The 20,852-nt window shown below is 37.8% G+C and overlaps 1 protein-coding gene across 3 annotated transcripts in view; it reads left to right on the top strand.

Moving 5' to 3' along the window:
• LOC131944941 (xylan 1,4-beta-xylosidase) overlaps positions 1 to 20,852 on the top strand; it is a 68,697-nt gene that overhangs the window by 3,443 nt on the left and 44,402 nt on the right. For 2 of the 3 annotated variants that reach the window (XM_059305849.1, XM_059305855.1), the window contains exon 1: positions 17,311 to 17,629. In XM_059305849.1, the coding sequence (XP_059161832.1) occupies positions 17,404 to 17,629 (226 nt within the window). In that variant the 5' untranslated portion in view covers positions 17,311 to 17,403. Of the gene's footprint in view, positions 1 to 17,310; positions 17,630 to 20,852 lie in introns of those variants that run through there. The other variant, XM_059305865.1, reaches the window with a different exon arrangement.

Genomic DNA, 20,852 nt, shown 5'->3' with positions numbered 1-20,852 from the left:
TGGCGTCAATTTCTAGCCGAAATGGTTTGTCAAAGTCTGCGTATCCTAATATCGGCGCCTCTGTCAAAGCCTTTTTCAATAGCTTAAACGAGTTCATGCATTCATCAGTCCATAATTCACCTATCCGTTGTGTTTTACCTTTCTTTTTCTCCTTACTGTGTTTCTTTGTCATTTTGTTTACCAAGTCATGCAATGGTGCGGCAATTTTTGCAAAACCAGGCACAAATTTTCTATAATAGGAAGCAAAGCCCAAGAATGATCTGACCTCTACTGTAGTTGTTGGCTGTTTCCATTCTTTAACAGCTGCAATTTTATCTGGGTCAGTGGCGATGCCATCCGACGAAATCACGTAACCCAAAAAATGTACCGATTTCAGACCGAAGCAGCATTTGTCTGGGTTCAGCTTTACTCCTATCTCCCTAAGACGGAGAAACACTTGTTCTAATCTTTCTAGATGGTCCTCCCAAGTTTTTGAATAAACTAGTATATCATCCAAGTACACCAACATTATTTGAAATAGAAAGTCACTCATAGCACTCTGCATTACTCGCTGGAATGTAGCAGGTGCATTAGTTAGACCAAACGGCATACGGGTCCACTCGTACAGTCCCAGTGGAGAAATAAATGCAGTCTTATGTTGATCGTTGGGGTGCATGGCCACTTGGTGGTAGCCACTAGCCAAATCCAAGGTAGAAAAAAATCTTGCTCCCCCCAACGCATCAAGACATTCATCAATACGAGGCAAGGGGAATGCATCCCTTCTTGTGATATTGTTCAATTTCCGGTAATCACAACACAGTCTTATCTCCCCTGACTTCTTTTTTACCACTACTATCGGTGCCGCATACGGGCTAGTGCTGGTTGTAATAATTCCCTTTTTTAGTAGATCGTTCAGGTGTGCTTTCACCGCAGAGTAGTGACTCGGTGGTAATCTTCGATAAGGTTGCGCCACCGGCTTGTCTTGTAGTAAGGGTATCTGGTGTTTTATTACTTCCGTGTAACCCAAATCACCCTCGTACGAGGCAAATATATCCCTGTACTTATTCAACAATTCATTTAGTTTTGGGTCCTCAGTTTCCGGGAATGTATATGATCGGCCATCCTCTTTCTTCACCTCGGCCGTCACATTGACCGACCTAATTGTTACTTCATTACTGCTGGTATTGCTCAGTTCGATGCACTGTGCCGACCTTTGTACCTCGACGTTCTGTGGTACTCCTACCAGAGTATTAGGCGGTATAAAAATTTCCTCATCCAAAACATTTGCCACTAATCCTTGAACTAGTCCATTTTCCGCTGATGTGTATGTCCGCAGTAACACGACGCCTGCCCTCAGTGCGGCGCCACATGGTTCTATCATCACATCACCATTCACGCTTCTATCACCAATTTGTAATGTGATTGCCTTGACCGTGTTTGCCGGGACTGATATCCTTCCTCTGGTCTTGGCAAACCTGGCCAACTTGGATCCCCGACCTGGTGTGGTCGATCCGACAATATTTGTAAGAAATTCTGGCAACTGGCCAAGAATATTCATGCCCAACAGGCAAGGTATATTTGACACATTTGTCTCTAGGTTGTGTTTCGTAACGAACACCCCAACCTGCTTCAACCTCTGTCCCGCCACCACGACATCCGCCAGAAAATAACCACAGTATGGAATGGTTAGTCCATTAGCTGCCGTCAGGCGCATGCATGTGTCAGACCTCAACCTATGGTCTTTTCCTTTCATCCATTTGGTGTAAAAATTTTCCGTGATTGTCGTCACCTGGGAGCCTGTATCCACAATTGCCTTCACCGCGATGTCCCCAATCGTAATCACCATTTCGGGACAGACTCCCATCATTTTGCTTCTTGGGCCATAACCTCGCCCCTCTGTAGCCTGGCCCTGCCTTACAGAGGACGACCGTTTCCCTGGCAGTACCGTGCCATATGTCCGGGCTGTGAACAGGACAAGCAAATTGGTCGACCGTCAGCCGTCCACCGGAGTGATGGACCGGCGGGTCGCGGCCGTCCAACCTGTCTCTGTTTTGTCCCGTTCTTTTCCTGATTCTCAGCTGTTGACCTGCTTTCCAACCTCTCCAATCTTTGGTCAACCTTATCCAGGTGGGCCAACAGTTGAGCCATCATGGTTTCCACCGTGCCGGTCCCCGTGGGTGGGGATTGTTCCTGTTCCGGCACAGAGACTTTGTCCACCGAACAGTTCGATTGGTCCTCATCCTCGGACCTGCGGATCGCTGAGTTCCTGACCTGAAGGAAGGTCAACTGCGGATCTTTGTGGACCTCCTCTTTCAACTCTCTCCTTAAGATCGGGGTTGCTAGCCCCTCGATGAACTGGTCCCTCAGTAGGCGTACATCAATGTCAGGTGCTTTGCCCTTTACCGAATCAAAGGCCCTGTTTATTCGGTGTGAATACTCCATCACACTCTCCGCCATTCTCTGCTTTAAGCCTACGAACCCCGATAGCAGTTGCGATCCCGACCGTCTCTCCCCAAAGGTCTCCATAATTAGATCCAGCACCTTATCTGGATCTGATTGGACGGTTTTATCGTGGCATTTGACCTCTGCCCTAACCGTCTCTCCTATACTGCCCATCAGCAGTCTTAATCTTTCCTCTGGTGACATGTTTCTCGAGGCCCAGGCCGCTTTGACCTCTTCCCTGAACCTGTTGGTTAAAGTTGGATCACCGTCCCCGTAAAATTTGTTAATGTGGGACTCTCTGGGCAGGACCACAATATGGGTCTGCTTCTCGTCCAGAGTAGACATTTTATTCCTTTAGTAAAAAAAAAGAGTTCTTTCTTACCGTGTGTGTATGAAAAAATTTTCCTCGTTCCTCAATTTTCACTGTTCCTGAATGTCCGAATTCACACACACACTAAACACAGTTATGAACTAGGTTGACTATGGGTGCCTAACGCGGCAAGTCTCGTTGAATTCATCCTGTCCGCAGCGCCAAATGTAACGAGTCCCCGAGTCTATCCTGCCGACAACGCCAAATGTAACGAGTCTCTGGCTACCCTGCCGACAACGCCAAATGTAACGAGACTTATCCTGCTCGCAGAGCCAAATGTAACGAGTCTCTGGCTACCCTGCCGACAACGCCAAATGTGACCTTCCCGAGTCTAACCACTCATTCCACACAACATTGACCACAGCATAGATACTCGAAGATGCAGGTTCATTATTGATCCTTTTATTACATGAATCAAAGAATGCTTCACAATAATATAATGAATCAAGAGAGATGTTTCACAATAATAGTCTGAATCAACGGACCCCCAACAGTCCTCACTAGGCTTCATCTAACTGAATACACATGTCTAACGTCCTTCTTAACACAATATAACCAACGTGGTACTGCCACACAGACTCACTGAGAGAGAGAGACTGACTTTCTGAGACACCTTCTGAGAGACCGACTTTCTGAGAGACTTCGAGCTCAGCCGTCGCCTTCCTTATATCCCCTTCATAATCGTACTCATATTCGGTCCTATCATAATCGTAATTGTAATCGATTCTAATCGTTACATCAGACTGTTAATTACGCCGCTTCTGTCGTACAGTCCGATTTTAATAAGCCACCTGCATCCTGTCACATCAAAGTTGACAGACCGTCTTTCGTATCGCTTCCCGAGATACTACGCCTTGGCATCAGCCAACACCTGCACTGTGACGTCAGACTGTAACACGTTATGTCTCTTGGTAACTTCCCCTAGTTACATATATATTTTCTATATAAATTATATAAATTTCATTTCATTCGGGGGGGGGGGGGGGGGGTGTAGAATGTTTTCCTGGAAGAAACTCTGATTCCCGGTCGGTTGGTGTAATATAGTGAGAATTGTGAAGTCAAGGGAACTCACTCTTCTTGTATTAGTATTATATTTATACTGTTATCTTGAGTGATGTCCCTTATATGTATATATATATTTGTGTCTCGTGACTTCCGCCCTCTCTCGTTACCATCATGTAGTTGAGGCCAATAAACGTTTTATATACAATCACATGCTTCTATCGCCAATCTATTACATCTGGCGACGAGGATAAATAATCCACTAGAAAGAGCATATGCTTACTTAAAAAGGAGCTTGCTAGAGCATATTGGCTAAGTATTTCTAGAATAATGGCGCTGTATGGCCAAATAAAAGAATTTGATTCGAATGATGAAACCATTCATGATTATCTAGATAGGTTAAGCTTTTACCTTGAAGCTAACGACGTGACGATAGAAGCCAAAAAGAGAGCTGTTTTGTTAACAGTCATAGGGCCTCAACAATTTAGGCTACTAAAGGACTTATGCGCACCAGCTAGTCTAGATACCAAGAGCTTTAACGAGCTGAGCAAATTGCTAACAGACCACCATGCGCCTGTACCATCAAAGTTTCTATGTAGAGCTAGATTTGACGGTAGGACTCGTCAACCAAACGAGTCAATATCAGAATATGTTGCTGCTTTACGTCATCTAAGTAGATTTTGTGAATTCGGAGACACGCTGTCTGACAGACTATGTGAAAAGTTTGTGACAGGTGTAAACAGCCCTGATGTTCAAAGAAAGTTGCTGCTCGAGTGAGATCTAACATTAGAAAAAGCAATACAACTTGCGACTTCATTCCAGCAGTCATCCGATGCGGCGAGATCTCTAGCACCCTCAGGGATCCATGCAGTTAACAGCAGGTTAGTCAACAAACACCAACCCCATCAGAGCATTTCAACTTATGCTAAACAGCCTGCACGTTCAAAGCCTAGATCTAAATCTAGTAATAATTATCAAAAATGTCATCGATGCAAAGGTCCCCATGCATCTCATCGATGCAAGTTCAAGTCAGCAACTTGTTATAAGTGCAGAAAGCAAGGTCACATTGCCAAGGCCTGCTTTGCAAAGTTTTCGTCTGTTGCTAAATCTAGCCAGTCAAGACAGTACCGCAACCAAAGAAAGCACTATGTTAACTCTCACCAAGACTACCTAACCCAACCCATGAACCACTCTACCTGTGAAAATGCTCAAACTGATTTGCAGCCAGAGTTCAACCTGTTCTCTGTGAAATCAAAAAGTCATGCTCCCATCAATGTACCAGTTTATATCAACGGTAAGAGCATCATCTTCCAACTTGACACTGGAGCATCTCTAACAGTCATCACAAAGAAGGACTTTGACGCTGTCACAGGAGGATCAGTGCCTCTACAACCATGTCACAAATGTCTAACAACATACAATGGTAACAATGTTCCTCTTCTTGTAGTTGAAGGAAATGGACCACCATTACTAGGTAGGAACTGGTTAAGTGATCTTAAGTTAAATTGGGAGAGTATATTTTCAGTGATCAAAGCAAGAGAATCTAGTCTTACTTCTGAGGTAGATTGGAGTGGTTCTATTATAACACACTGACGAGAAGCCATGCTGTTTGTATATATACATTTTATTGGGCCTTTGCTAACATGATGGAGGGGACCGGAACAGGAAGTAACAATAGATAAATACAAGGGACATCACTCAATAACAACATTATAAATATAACTAATACAAGAAGAGTGAGTTCCCCTGACCTCACAAATCCCAATATATTACATCCCTTTACCCTTAGTAAACACAACACATCTCTCAATAGAACAATTGACAGTATCCTAAAATCACCAATATATTGCAACATGAACATTATGGTAGATTACACCCTTACAAAAAATGCACAATATGCTACAACATAATCAGGATACAAAACAATGATGTCAAAGTCCTTTTGACCTTTAAAATCATAGGTCTAACTTATTTGGGACTTTGATTGTCCTGCTTGACCTTCTCAGTGGCTTTTGATTTGGTGACTCAAGATTCTGACCATCTGGATTCTCTATCTCAGGAGGTCTAGGATTAAAATCATTAATTCCAGAATTTACATTTTCTGACTCCAGACAACTTGGTTCACTCATATCAACAGAACTTGGTTGTGGAACAAACTGAGTTGGTGTGAACTGTTCAGATTTGGTGGGATTGATAGATTCACACTTATTATCTGCACAAGTTATTTTTAACTGGTCTGCATGTCTACGGACAATAAGTCCATCATTTGTTTTTACTTTATAAGACACAGGTCCTGTACATTGAACAATTTGACCTGGTATCCATTTTTCCTTTCTCCCATAATTTCTTAGATACACATTCTCATTAACACCAAATTCTCTTTCAATGCGTGTTTTGTCATGATTTAATGGAACTATTTTTGAATTGGCATCTGGAAGTATTATGCTGTTATTCAGATCCTTGACTGACATAGATTTCTTTGATTGATCAATTTTCTCAGGTAATCTGATAGTGCTTTTTTTGTAACCAAACATACTGTTTAAAAGTAATATCCTGGACTATATCACTTTGCAACTGTGATCCAGTATTTGAAGTGGGTGTATTAAATGGCAAAAATCTTTTTTCTTTTCTTTTGATGTTACCCTTTTAGTTTCTGTAAGTGCTAATGATGTTAGCAAAGTTGTTTGATGATCACATTCCTTCTTACTAATGTATTCTCTTTTAAAAGCATTTGAAATTGCCATATCACCATAATCATTTATTAAGTTACAAATACTTTGTTTAGGCAACTCTGACTGATAATGGACTGCATCTTCTCCATCTTTTATATTATCTTCACAAAGGTTTTTATTTCTTATTTTATATGGCCTTAGGTCATCATTCACAGACTCTTCAGGCCAACCATTCTTACAGTACTCATATACTTTTATTAAGCACTCATCTTTTTGTGTTTCTCTTTTAATATCATTCACATCTATATTGGAGTTATCCATGATAGTGAAGAGAACAAATACATCTTCTGGTACATAGCTAAGGCTTTGGTTTTTTAAAGGTAATCTACTAAGGCTATCTGCACTATTCTCAGATCCAGGTTTGTATTTCAATTCATAATTGTATGCAGTTAGTGTGATAGCCCATCTTTGAATTCTTGGTGAGGCATGCTCAGGTAGGGGTTTGTTTTCTCCAAATAAACCTAGCAATGGTTTATGATCTGTAAAGATGGTGAACTTCCTACCAAACAGAAACTTATGAAATTTCTTAACACCAAAAATGATGCCTAAGCCTTCCCTATCTAACTGAGAATAATTTTTCTCAGCCTGGTTCAAAGATCTACTGGCAAAAGCAATGGGTCTGTCACCCTTTTCATCCATGTGGGACAAGACTGCTCCTACACCATCTGGTGAAGCATCACATGTTAATATAAGTCTTTTCCCTGGGTCATAGTGAGTTAGTAAGGTGTCAGAAGACAAAGCTTCTTTTGCTGTATTAAAAGCAGCATCTTGTTGATTACCCCAGTGCCAAGTTGCATTTTTCTGTAGCAGCTTGTACAGTGGTGATAGTTTACCAGACAGATTTCCTATGAACTTTGCATAGTGTAATATAGTGAGACTTGTGAGGTCAAGGGAACTCACTCTTCTTGTATTAGTATTATATTTATACTGTTATCTTGAGTGATGTCCCTTACATGTATATAAATAATTGTCTCTCGTCACTTCCGCTCTCTCTCTTCCATCATGGCTGAATAAAGGCTTGTTAACAATCAACGCGGCTTCTCGTCAGTGTTTCCAATCTATTATACATAGTAATTTATCAAGCCCAAAAAAGCTCTTAGTTGTTGGGTATTTTCAGGTTTGGGTGCTTCCTTAATGCCTATTGTTTTCTCAGGTTGAGGTCTGATACCTTGCTTGCTTAATATATAACCAAGAAAACTAATTTCTGTCAGCATGAGTTGACATTTATCTTTGTTTATCTTTAAACCTTTTTCACCAACTATTTTCAAGACTTTATCAAGTGTTTTAAGATGTTCAGTGTCATTCTTACCAGTTATGTACACATTGTCAAAGTAAACACAAACATTTGGAATATCCTTAAAAATACTGTCCATGACAGCTTGGAAAATTCCAGGGCTGGATGATATACCAAAACATAGTCTTTCATATTGGTAGAGTCCTTTATGTGTGTTTAGTGTCGTATAGACTTTTGAATCTGGATGCAGTTCTAGTTGAGTGTAAGCATGACTAAAGTCTAATTCAGTGAATTTGTCTCCTCCTGCCAAATTCAAAGAAATTTCCTCAATGTTAGGAATAGGGTACCTATTTAGCTCTATTTGCTTATTCAGTGTAGCTTTATAGTCTCCACAAATTCTTACAGAACCATCCTTCTTAACACTGGCACAATGGGCGTTGCCCAATCGGAATAGTCTACCTTCTTTATGATGCCATTAGATTCCAATCTACTTAGCTCATTTTCAATTTTATTCCTCATTGCATAAGGTGGAACTCTAGCTTTGCAGTATCTTGGATTTGTGTCTTTAATGCTTATCTTCACTGTTCTATCATTTAGTAATCCAGGATTACCAAAAACACATTTATTTTCAGATATAACTTTATCTATTGAAGTAAGACTAGATTCTCTTGCATTGTTCAATGAACATATACTTTCCCAATTTAACTTAAGATCAACTAACCAGTTCCTACCTAGTAATGGTGGTCCATTTCCTTCAACCACAAGAAGAGGAAGTTTAACACTTTGACCATTATAACTTACATGAACCATTCACTCTCCTATCACCGGAACATTGTCACCAGTGTATGTTGTTAGGCACTTGTGACATGGCTGTAGAGGCACTGATCCTCCTGTGACAGCGTCAAAGTCCTTCTTTGTGATGACTGTTAGAGATGCTCCAGTGTCAAGTTGGAAGCTGATGCTCTTACCGTTGATATTAACTAGTACATTGATGGGAGCATGACTTATTGATTTCACAGAGAACAGGTTGAAATCCGGCTGCGAATCGGTTTGAGCATTTTCACAGGTAGAGTGGTTCATGGGTTGGGTTAGGTAGTCTTGGTGAGAGTTGACATAGTGCTGCCTTTGGTTGCGGTACTGTCTTGACTGGCTAGATTTAGCAACAGACGAAGACTTTGTAAAGCAGGCCTTGGCAATGTGACCTTGCTTACTGCACTTATAACAAGTTGCTGACTTGAACTTGCACCGATGAGATGCATGGGGACCTTTGCATCGATGACATTTTTGATAATTATTACTAGATTTAGATCTAGACTTTAAACGTGCAGGCTGTTTAGCATAAGTTGGAATGCTCTGATGGGGTTGGTGTTTGTTGACTAACCTGCTGTTAACTGCATGGATCTCTGAAGGTGCTAGAGATCTCGCCGCATCGGATGACTGCTGGAATGAAGTTGCAAGTTGTATTGCTTTTTCCAATGTTAGATCTGACTCGAGCAGCAACTTTCTTTGAACATCAGGGCTGTTTACACCTGTCACAAACTTTTCACATAGTCTGTCAGACAGCGTGTCTCCGAATTCACAGAATCTACTTAGATGACGTAAAGCAGCAACATATTCTGATATTGACTCGTTTGGTTGACGAGTCCTACTGTCAAATCTAGCTCTACATAGAAACTTTGATGGGGTAGGCGCATGGTGGTCTGTTAGCAATTTGCTCAGCTCGTTAAAGCTCTTGGTAGTTAGACTAGCTGGTGCGCATAAGTCCTTTAGTAGCCTAAATTGTTGAGGCCCTATGACTGTTAACAAAACAGCTCTCTTTTTGGCTTCTATCGTCACGTTGTTTGCTTCAAGGTAAAAGCTTAACCTATCTAGATAATCATGAATGATTTCATCATTCGAATCAAATTCTTTTATTTGGCCATACAGCGCCATTATTCTAGAAATACTTAGCCAATATGCTCTAGCAAACCTCTTTTTGAGTAAGTAGGTGCTCTTTCTAGTGGATTATTTATCCTTGTCGCCAATTGAGGTAGATTGGAGTGGTTCTATTATAACACACTGACGAGAAGCCATGCTGTTTGTATATATACATTTTATTGGGCCTTTGCTAACATGATTGAGGGGACCGGAACAGGAAGTAACAATAGATAAATACAAGGGACATCACTCAATAACAACATTATAAATACAACTAATACAAGAAGAGTGAGTTCCCCTGACCTCACAAATCCCAATATATTACACCTTCAATAGATAAAGTTATATCTGAAAATAAAGGTGTTTTTGGTAATTCAGGATTACTAAATGATAGAACAGTGAAGATAAGCATTAAAGACACAAATCCAAGATACTGCAAAGCTAGAGTTCCACCTTATGCAATGAGGAATAAAATTGAAAATGAGCTAAGTAGATTGGAATCTAATGGCATCATAAAGAAGGTAGACTATTCCGATTGGGCAACGCCCATTGTGCCAGTGTTAAGAAGGATGGTTCTGTAAGAATTTGTGGAGACTATAAAGCTACACTGAATAAGCAAATAGAGCTAAATAGGTACCCTATTCCTAACATTGAGGAAATTTCTTTGAATTTGGCAGGAGGAGACAAATTCACTGAATTAGACTTTAGTCATGCTTACACTCAACTAGAACTGCATCCAGATTCAAAAGTCTATACGACACTAAACACACATAAAGGACTCTACCAATATGAAAGACTATGTTTTGGTATATCATCCAGCCCTGGAATTTTCCAAGCTGTCATGGACAGTATTTTTAAGGATATTCCAAATGTTTGTGTTTACTTTGACAATGTGTACATAACTGGTAAGAATGACACTGAACATCTTAAAACACTTGATAAAGTCTTGAAAATAGTTGGTGAAAAAGGTTTAAAGATAAACAAAGATAAATGTCAACTCATGCTGACAGAAATTAGTTTTCTTGGTTATATATTAAGCAAGCAAGGTATCAGACCTCAACCTGAGAAAACAATAGGCATTAAGGAAGCACCCAAACCTGAAAATACCCAACAACTAAGAGCTTTTTTGGGCTTGATAAATTACTATGTATAATAGATTGGAAACACTGACGAGAAGCCGCGTTGATTGTTAACAAGCCTTTATTCAGCCATGATGGAAGAGAGAGAGCGGAAGTGACGAGAGACAATTATTTATATACATGTAAGGGACATCACTCAAGATAACAGTATAAATATAATACTAATACAAGAAGAGTGAGTTCCCTTGACCTCACAAGTCTCACTATATTACACTATGCAAAGTTCATAGGAAATCTGTCTGGTAAACTATCACCACTGTACAAGCTGCTACAGAAAAATGCAACTTGGCACTGGGGTAATCAACAAGATGCTGCTTTTAATACAGCAAAAGAAGCTTTGTCTTCTGACACCTTACTAACTCACTATGACCCAGGGAAAAGACTTATATTAACATGTGATGCTTCACCAGATGGTGTAGGAGCAGTCTTGTCCCACATGGATGAAAAGGGTGACAGACCCATTGCTTTTGCCAGTAGATCTTTGAACCAGGCTGAGAAAAATTATTCTCAGTTAGATAGGGAAGGCTTAGGCATCATTTTTGGTGTTAAGAAATTTCATAAGTTTCTGTTTGGTAGGAAGTTCACCATCTTTACAGATCATAAACCATTGCTAGGTTTATTTGGAGAAAACAAACCCCTACCTGAGCATGCCTCACCAAGAATTCAAAGATGGGCTATCACACTAACTGCATACAATTATGAATTGAAATACAAACCTGGATCTGAGAACAGTGCAGATAGTCTTAGTAGATTACCTTTAAAAAACCAAAGCCTTAGTTATGTACCAGAAGATGTATTTGTTCTCTTCACTATCATGGATAACTCCAATATAGATGTGAATGATATTAAAAGAGAAACACAAAAAGATGAGTGCTTAATAAAAGTATATGAGTACTGTAAGAATGGTTGGCCTAAAGAGTCTGTGAATGATGACTTAAGGCCATATACAATAAGAAAAATGGAATTAAGTCTAAAAGATGGAGAAGATGCAGTCCATTATCAGTCAGAGTTGCCTAAACAAAGTATTTGTAACTTAATAAATGATTATGGTGATATGGCAATTTCAAATGCTTTTAAAGAGAATACATTAGTAAGAAGGAATGTGATCATCAAACAACTTTGCTAACATCATTAGCACTTACAGAAACTAAAAGGGTAACATCAAAAGAAAAAAAGATTTTTGCCATTTAATACACCCACTTCAAATACTGGATCACAGTTGCAAAGTGATATGGTCCAGGATATTACTTTTAAACAGTATTTTTGGTTACTAAAAAGCACTATCAGATTACCTGAGAAAATTGATCAATCAAAGAAATCTATGTCAGTTAAGGATCTGAATAATAGCATAATACTTTCAGATGCCAATTCAAAAATAGTTCCATTAAATCATGACAAGACATCCATTGAAAGAGAATTTGGAGTTAATGACAATGTGTATCTAAGAAATTATGGGAAAAGGGAAAAATGGTCAAATTGTTCAATGTACAGGACCTGTGTCTTATAAAGTAAAACAAATGATGGACTTATTGTCCGTAGACATGCAGACCAGTTAAAAATAACTTGTGCAGATAATAAGTGTGAATCTATCAATCCCACCAAATCTGATCAGTTCACACCAACTCAGTTTGTTCCACAACCAAGTTCTGTTGATATGAGTGAACCAAGTAGTCTGGAGTCAGAAAATGTAAATTCTGGAATTAATGATTTTGATCCTAGACCTCCTGAGATAGAGAATCCAGATGGTCAGAATCTTGAGTCACCAAATCAAAAGCCACTGAGAAGGTCAAGCAGGACAATCAAAGTCCCAAATAAGTTAAACCTATGATTTTAAAGGTCAAAAGGACTTTGACATCATTGTTTTGTATTTTAATTATGTTGTAACATATTGTGCATTGTTTGTAAGGATGTAATCTACCATAGTGTTCATGTTACAATATAATTGGTGATTTTAGGATACTGCAAATTGTTCTATTGAGAGATGTGTTGTGTTTACTAAGGGTAAAGGGATGTAATATAGTGAGACTTGTGAAGTCAAGGGAACTCACTCTTCTTGTATTAGTATTATATTTATACTGTTATCTTGAGTGATGTCCCTTACATATCTATATATATCTTTGTCTCTCGTCACTTCCGCCCTCTCTCGTTATCATCATGTAGTTGAAGGCCAATAAACGTTTTATATACAACCACATGCTTCTATCGTCAATCCATTACAAACACAAAAAGTGACATTCACCTTTTTGTAATAAAATAATAATTAAATAACTCTCCCAGCCCCTTACATTAAGTGTTTTTATATTTTTTTAAAATAATAATTAAGAGTAGTAATTAGTTTTTAATTTATTTAATACAAATATATTAAAAGGAGCTTATGAGCACCTCTATTTACCATTTTAAAAAGGGAAATAAGTCATGGAAGTGTTTTGAAGGTTTGCCCATCTTTCACACTACAGCTCAGGCATATATATTTTTTACGCAACAGCATGTGTTAGCTACTGTATAACATCACTACTGTAGTAGCGCTGTTTGTTATTTACAAAAGCTTTTACCGTCAAGTCGAATATGCAAGAAAATTATGTTTTTTAACTATAAAAAAAATATTATGATCGGCTATGGGGGTCTGGCGGCACTGTAGTTCGGCCCCTGGTTCTGTTACAGCATAAATTGCTGTCGGCCTATTTTTGTTGGGTTTTATTTGGATTGCCTAATTATTTTGGTTTATTTTACTTCGAGTTAAGTTTTACATTTTAGTTAATTCTTGTGTAGGTTTACTTAACTTTAGTTGTGGAATAAAGTACCTCATAGTTATCCGACTTGACTTTATCTTTTCTTAGCCTAGTTTAGTTTGGTTTGTTTAGGTTTAACAAACCCCTCTGACGACAAAGGTGCACGGATGAGTTAATGAGATCACCTCTCGGTTCTCCCCTTATACATATATATATATATATATATATATATATATATATATATATATATATATATATATATATATATATATATATATATATATATATATATATATATATATATATATATATATATATATATATATATATATATATATATATAATTTAAATAAATAGCTTTAAATATTTATTCATCTATCTATCTATATACTACTAAAAGTCAAGTTTGTTTACATGTTTGAATATTTTTGTTTGTTTGTTTGTCCGATCGAGTATTGTGATATGTTCTACTCTATCTGGAGAGCTGTAAAATAGTATGTAGGTAGAGAATAATTTTTTAATGCAGACAGACTGTTAATCACAAATTTATTTAAAGACGTTAATTAATTTATTGATTTATTCATAGGTAGATTAACCCATTTTTTTAAAATGTTAAAACATTGACTAAACTTTGTGGGAATAGTGACGTCCCTTGATGTGTTTACTTTTTGGTACAATAAAAATGGCGGACTCCATCATAGACTTTGTGGCCCATTCAAAAGTTTAACGCGTTACAAAGCTAATTTTCTGCCGGCTATAACTTAAACAATACGTCCGTTTGCTGTATTCATTACGTTCCAACACTTATATCAATTTTAAACTGTCTTTTTTCATTTAGTTTTACAATAAATTTCTCTAGATCTAAAGATCAGCTGTCGAAGGAAAGTTATGAATCTAGAATCTAGCCTAGGGCCTAGATTCTAGATCTAGATCTAGATCTAGGTCACTAGACTCAATGTAAATTCTAGATCTAGACTTAATGTAAATTCTACATCTAGAATCTATTTCGGGCCTTAATTATTTTATATAAATCTTTGTTTAGCTTCAATGATCATCTAATTCGAGAATACATGGGATTTTTTTGTTATCTAGGTTCTATATCTAGATATAGTAGGATTACTCACTAACTTGGAGGCGTGGTCGGCTGCTAACAACAATATGGCGTACGGACCGGACGCATGACTTCCGACCATTTTTAGGCCATGTTTACCACGAGCAAAATGGCGGGTGTTCACATTATTTAAACATGGTATAGGTGGCCAGGGCTAGATATGCCAGAAAAGCATTTTAAAATAATTTGCTTTGGAGAATGAAGGCTAAATTTTAAAGTCAGTGTCATAAACATTAATAGAACTTTTTTTTTTTTTTTACGTTTTCAATTATTTTTTCTTAAGCCCTATATGTGAATGATAAGGTTGACTATCAGGACCTCGCGAGGCACAGGGCAGGTGAAGTAGGGTTCATCTGTTTCTTTGTCCTAAGCAAATGAAGGGATAGTGTGGTCAGAGACATGCTCGGCTGGAATCGTTTTTGTTGTCTGAGACTTGGCGGGACACTGGGCAGGTGAAGTAGAGTTGAGTAGGTCACCTGTGACGTCAGTATATGAAGGGATAGTCCGAAATCGGTGTTTTCGGTGTTTTTAAAAGATAAATAACATATTTTTGAATGTGGGGTCTGTTTTTTGTGACGATAAGTGACACTGCAGTAGCGTAGCGAGGAGGGGGGGGGCGGGAGGGGGAGGGAGGGCGGGGGGGGGGGGGGAGGGGGAGGCGGGGGAAGGTGGAGGGGGGAAGGGGGGGGGACATATGTTTGGGCGCCAAAATGGTTTGGAAAAATATTGAAAGGTTGAGGGGGGGGGGTTCAAATCGAAAGTTTGAGTGGGGGGGGGGGGGGGTGCACATCAAAAGTTTGAGGGGGGGGGGGGTTGCAAATCGAAATCTAGCGGGGGGGGGGGGGGGTTCAAATCGAAAAGTTTGTCCCCGGGCGCCGGGAAGGGTCGCTATGCCTCTGAGTGACAGACGTGATGTTTTTTGATGGATGACCCCCGAAACCCACAGTTATCCAACGGATGACGGGTATTCTAGTAATTTTTAAAAATACGCATGTTTTGCACAAAACATATTAAAGTATTTGAGCTAGCTCTGCTAGAATAATAAAATTAGTAATCAAATAATATAACTATAATCATTGAATATTTACATTAGTTACACCAATGGGAGTGTTGACCTTGCATGCCGTTTGAAAGTTTGTTTAAATCTGGCTCATAACTTCTTGTTTTAGGATGTTTCAAGCACGCCTGTAGATTTTTATTTGTTAGTTGGCTTCTTACTTAACTTTTTATTATATGCATGTAAAAGAACTCTTGCTAGCACGAATATGTTGACCTAAAGATCTTCAACACTCCAGATGTCAACTTCTCCACGTTAATGTACCATCCTGCAAATCTATTCCATGCGTCACGTATCAGTGCCTCAACTCGCGATATTTATTTTACAGCTGTCCAGTTGTGCAGCATAACGTGCATGTTTTACTGGACCTCTAACTATTTTTACTTGCACTTGAGTTCTGTGAATTTTCCGCTCCACAAATGAGTCGTTTTCAAATCCAGCAATTGCATTTTTAAAGCGAACCAGCATCAATTCCAAATAGCTCAAAGTTAATCTCATTTGTTTTTGTGTTGAGAGAGTCTACTATGAACGTCAGAGTACTTGCATTTGTTTTGAATTACTCAAATCTCTCAGTGAATCCATCTTTCGTTTTGTTTGGTGTAATGCTGAAGCAATTCATGCTAATAGATTTTTCGAAATCAAGTAATTTACCGCTCTCCATGTCTTCAACAAAAAAAAGTAATTTTTTTCGAAACATACTCTTCTCAAGCAAGGCATAGAGTGAGTTTTCCTTTCCTCGCAGTTTTACATTTAGCTCGTTTATTTTCTTTGTGATATCGACCATGAAGTTGAATATTTCAATTCGGGATGAACAGCTTAATATGAAGTACATTGAAAAAAGGTTGTACCTAAATATTTTAATAGAATAGCGAGTGGTTAATGTTTATGTTTATGATTATATAATTCATTATCGAGTGTTGCAGAACAATATTTGTATGAGTTTTGAAAATAAAATAAAATAATTATTAATATTTGTGCTTGGAGCCGAAGAGCTGCAACTTGTCATCAAAAGAGCCGCATGCGGCTTGCGGGCCGCAGGTTGCCGACCCCTGATCTACACCAAAACATACCCCATCCATACGCTTTATCATAAAATACACTCCACGATCCACATTTTAATGTCTCACATAGGTCAAGGTACATGGATAGGAAAATTGGATAGGGATCGGGAAATTGATATGGATAGGGATAAGGAAAGGGATGTGTTATGGATAACTATATTGATGGGGATAAAGTTATGCTATGTTTCTAACGATCACTTTATCGATTACGTTTACTGTTGTTGTGGTTAGTGTTATGTTTATTTTCTCATAATATATTGACATTGGTTAAATACTTTATTTTTCTCCAAACCCCGGGAAGCGATTGCGATTGCCTAATTTTCTTCACCCCCGTATTATAAATTAGAAGGTAACATTAATGGCTGCTTACTATATTCATTACACCTGAACTTTTCAGTTGTTCAATGTCCTTGACTACATGGGTGTTTCTCCAAAACCCGTATCTTTCGTTCCGATAACGCGTATACTAAATGTAGAGATAACACGATACGGTTTTAAAACCTGTATCAATAAAACCACGAATTTATGTCGGCTGACTACCAAGATAAAATTGAACTGTAGTTAATCACACACTGTGCTGCTGTCCGCTGGCGATTTTAGTTAACTGTCCCTAGTTTTTTATTCTGAAATATGTTGGTTTTCTTCATTTTGTTAATGCTTTTCCGATATGTTTTGCCTAATGATTTTGTGATAAAATTTAAGGAGAAAATGTATCCGTTTCAAAACACGAGTTTACCATGGGACGAAAGGGTTGATGACTTGGTGGCAAGGTTGACACTACAAGAAATACAACTGCAACTGGCCAGAGGAGGAACTGGGGACTATGGAGGCCCAGCGCCTGCAATCCCTCGACTTGGTAACACCCTTGCTTCTTTTGATATCATTTCCTAACAAGAAACATGCTAATATAATAGTGACATTATTAGCGCAGTGATGTGATATCTAATAATAGTTAGGAATCTATAATAATAGTTTCGCTGTCTGTCTATCTATCTATCTGTCTGACAAGAACGCTGTAGAGAAAACACAAGGAAATTAAAAACATGCATAGTAATTCGAAAAAACGAAGTATGACGCGGTCACATTTAGCATAGAGTAGAAAATAATCTCTAGCCGGAGAGTGCACACAGTAATATGACGTCATTGATTATCGAGTAAACATTGAATAAAAAGGAAATTTTGTCTAATCTAAATGGTTTACGTGAAGAGTTTCTTTCATACAATTCTTCGGGTAGGGGCGAAGCCCCACCCCCGCGTAAGAACGTCTGAACCCCCCCCCCCCCCCGCCCCAACTCAAAAGAAATGTCGTAATCGATACTCTATAATAAAATTACCGCCTAATTAATGTGTCTAATCTAAAAAGTGGTTTTCTTGCAATTTTTTTAATGCAATTCTTCGGGTAGTGGCTAAGCGCGACACCAGTGTTTCTTTCAGACTTTTTCCTCCCCGGAGAGGGGTGGGGGTAATTGAAATTTTCGGGGGCGGGGGTAGAATTTTCGGGGGAGGGGGGCGGACACTGGAAAAAGTATATAATTATATTTCGTTGAATGGGACGGTAGACATGTGTTTTTTTTTGGGGGGTGGGGGGGTGGGGTGGGGGGGGGGGGGGTGGTGTGTGTGTGTGGGGGGGGGGGGCTGGGGGGGTGGGGGTGTGTGTGTGTGGGGGGGGGGTTAGTTTAGAGAAAAGAGACAGCACTATCAGCCTAGCGCCCGTTGTATCCTTCCTCAACGGGCCATTTTTCTCGTATATTATGTTATCAGACGCTTAAATAAGCAGTAGAGAGCGATTTTTTTTTTGCTTTGAGTTGCGAGCAAAATTTCCGCTACAAGTAATCGTATCCGCGGTTACAGTTTATGGCAAATCACACATGAAAAAGTTGCAACTGATCGTGGGTTGCAGCTATTTTTGACTTTATGACTTTGTCTAATTTCCGCAACAATCCGAAAGGGAGGAAGAAACAAACCACATAAGCAGATTATTGTTTAAACAGCCTTCACAATCTAAACAAGTAAAGTGTGCAAAAAGGCAAAGACTAATGAAGAGAACTGAAACAGTACTGAAACAGTACTGAAGTTAAAGTGTTCACACATAAATAGAGCAAAATATCACCCGGTTACCTGAAATCTTTCAAACGCTGAGACAGTAGCGTCGCTAGGTCGGGTGTCACTCGGTGCGGCACCTAATGGTGTCACCCCCAGCCGAAAAATTATATGTATATATATATATATATATATATATATATATATATATATATATATATATATATATATATATATATATATATATATATATATTATATATATATATATATATATATATATATATATATATATATATATATATATATATATATATATGTATATGTATATAATATATATATAATATATAATATATATTATATATCATATAACACATACATAAGCATACATACACATATATACACAAACATACATATACATAAATATATATATATATATATATATATATATATATATATATATATATATATATATATATATATATATATATATATATATATATATATATATATACATACACATACATACACAAACATACACACATACATTTATACATATATATATATATATATATATATATGTATATGTATATAAATATATATATAATATATAATATATATTATATATCATATAACACATACATAAGCATACATACACATATATACACAAACATACATATACATAAATATATATATATATATATATATATATATATATATATATATATATATATATATATATATATATATATATATATATATATATATATATATATATATATACATACACATACATACACAAACATACACACATACATTTATACATATATATATATATATATATATATATATATATATATATATATATATATATATATATATATATATATATATATATATATATATATATATATATACATAAGTGTCATATACACTTGTAAATATGTGTATACGCATGTGTATATTATGTATTTAAATATATCTTTTTTATGTATTTAAATGTTTTTGAAGCTACGCATTTTTTTTTTTGGGCTGAACTTCGTCTTCTTTTTTTTTTATGTATAGGAAAATGAGTAACAGCGACAAATAGTTTTTTTACAACGCTTGTATACGCTAGAAGCTCTTTACCTCTAATGGGTATATTAAATTTGTAATTAAATTATCATACTTTTACATATTCCATTACATAATATACACAATTTCAAGATTTAATTGATTTAAAAAGTGAATTAGTTGTTTCAAAACATTTGGCAACTCTTTCCATGGCTGACAAAACCGTCAAAATGTGCCAATGTTGCAAGTCAACCAGTTCCATTTATCCGTTTCTCGCTTTTTATGTAGACTTGTCGAGTGGCGTCAACTTATATTAATCCACCTAGAACAGGGGTCTCCAAACTTTTCAGACCGAGGGCCACATTAACTATCAAATTTCCGTTTGGGGGCCAGTTTCTTCCAGGCATGTCGTGATTTTTCTGGGCAAAGTTCCTCAATCATCACCAACAAACGATTTTTCCTTAGACAAAAAGATCTCCGCGGACCGGATGAGAGGACTTCGCGGGCCGCATCCGGCCGCGGGCCGTAGTTTGGAGACCCCTGACCTAGAATAAGCATTGAGGGTCCGAATTCTAACAGTTATTAAATTCAAGTGGAAAAATCATTGCTTTTGTAGAAGTTATTAAATTTGGTGTCACCTTCCCATCCCAGAATTCGATTGACATAATAAATCAGCAAAGACATAGTTACCCTTCTCGGCGCCCGGTGACAAACTTTCAAACAGGCGACCCCCTCCCCCTTATATTTTTTTATATTTATAATGCAAAAACTGCAGCCAAAATGATAATTTAATTTATTTATTTTTCCAAGCCATTTTTGCGCCCCCTAGGGTCGGCGCCCATGGACATATGTACCCCCCTCGCTACGCCTCTGCATATCTTTAAACTGCACATATAAAACTAACAATGTAGTAGGTTATTAATACGGCTGGTTGTGGCATTGTTTTCTATATCGTTAGCAGGTTTACGTCCTGATGTCAATCGCCCC

Source organism: Physella acuta, unplaced genomic scaffold (genome assembly GCF_028476545.2).
Source record: "Physella acuta isolate Inbredline_101_S28 unplaced genomic scaffold, ASM2847654v3 ptg000049l, whole genome shotgun sequence".
Classification (NCBI taxonomy): domain Eukaryota; kingdom Metazoa; phylum Mollusca; class Gastropoda; family Physidae; genus Physella; species Physella acuta.
This window is presented reverse-complemented; position numbering and strand designations above follow the sequence as displayed.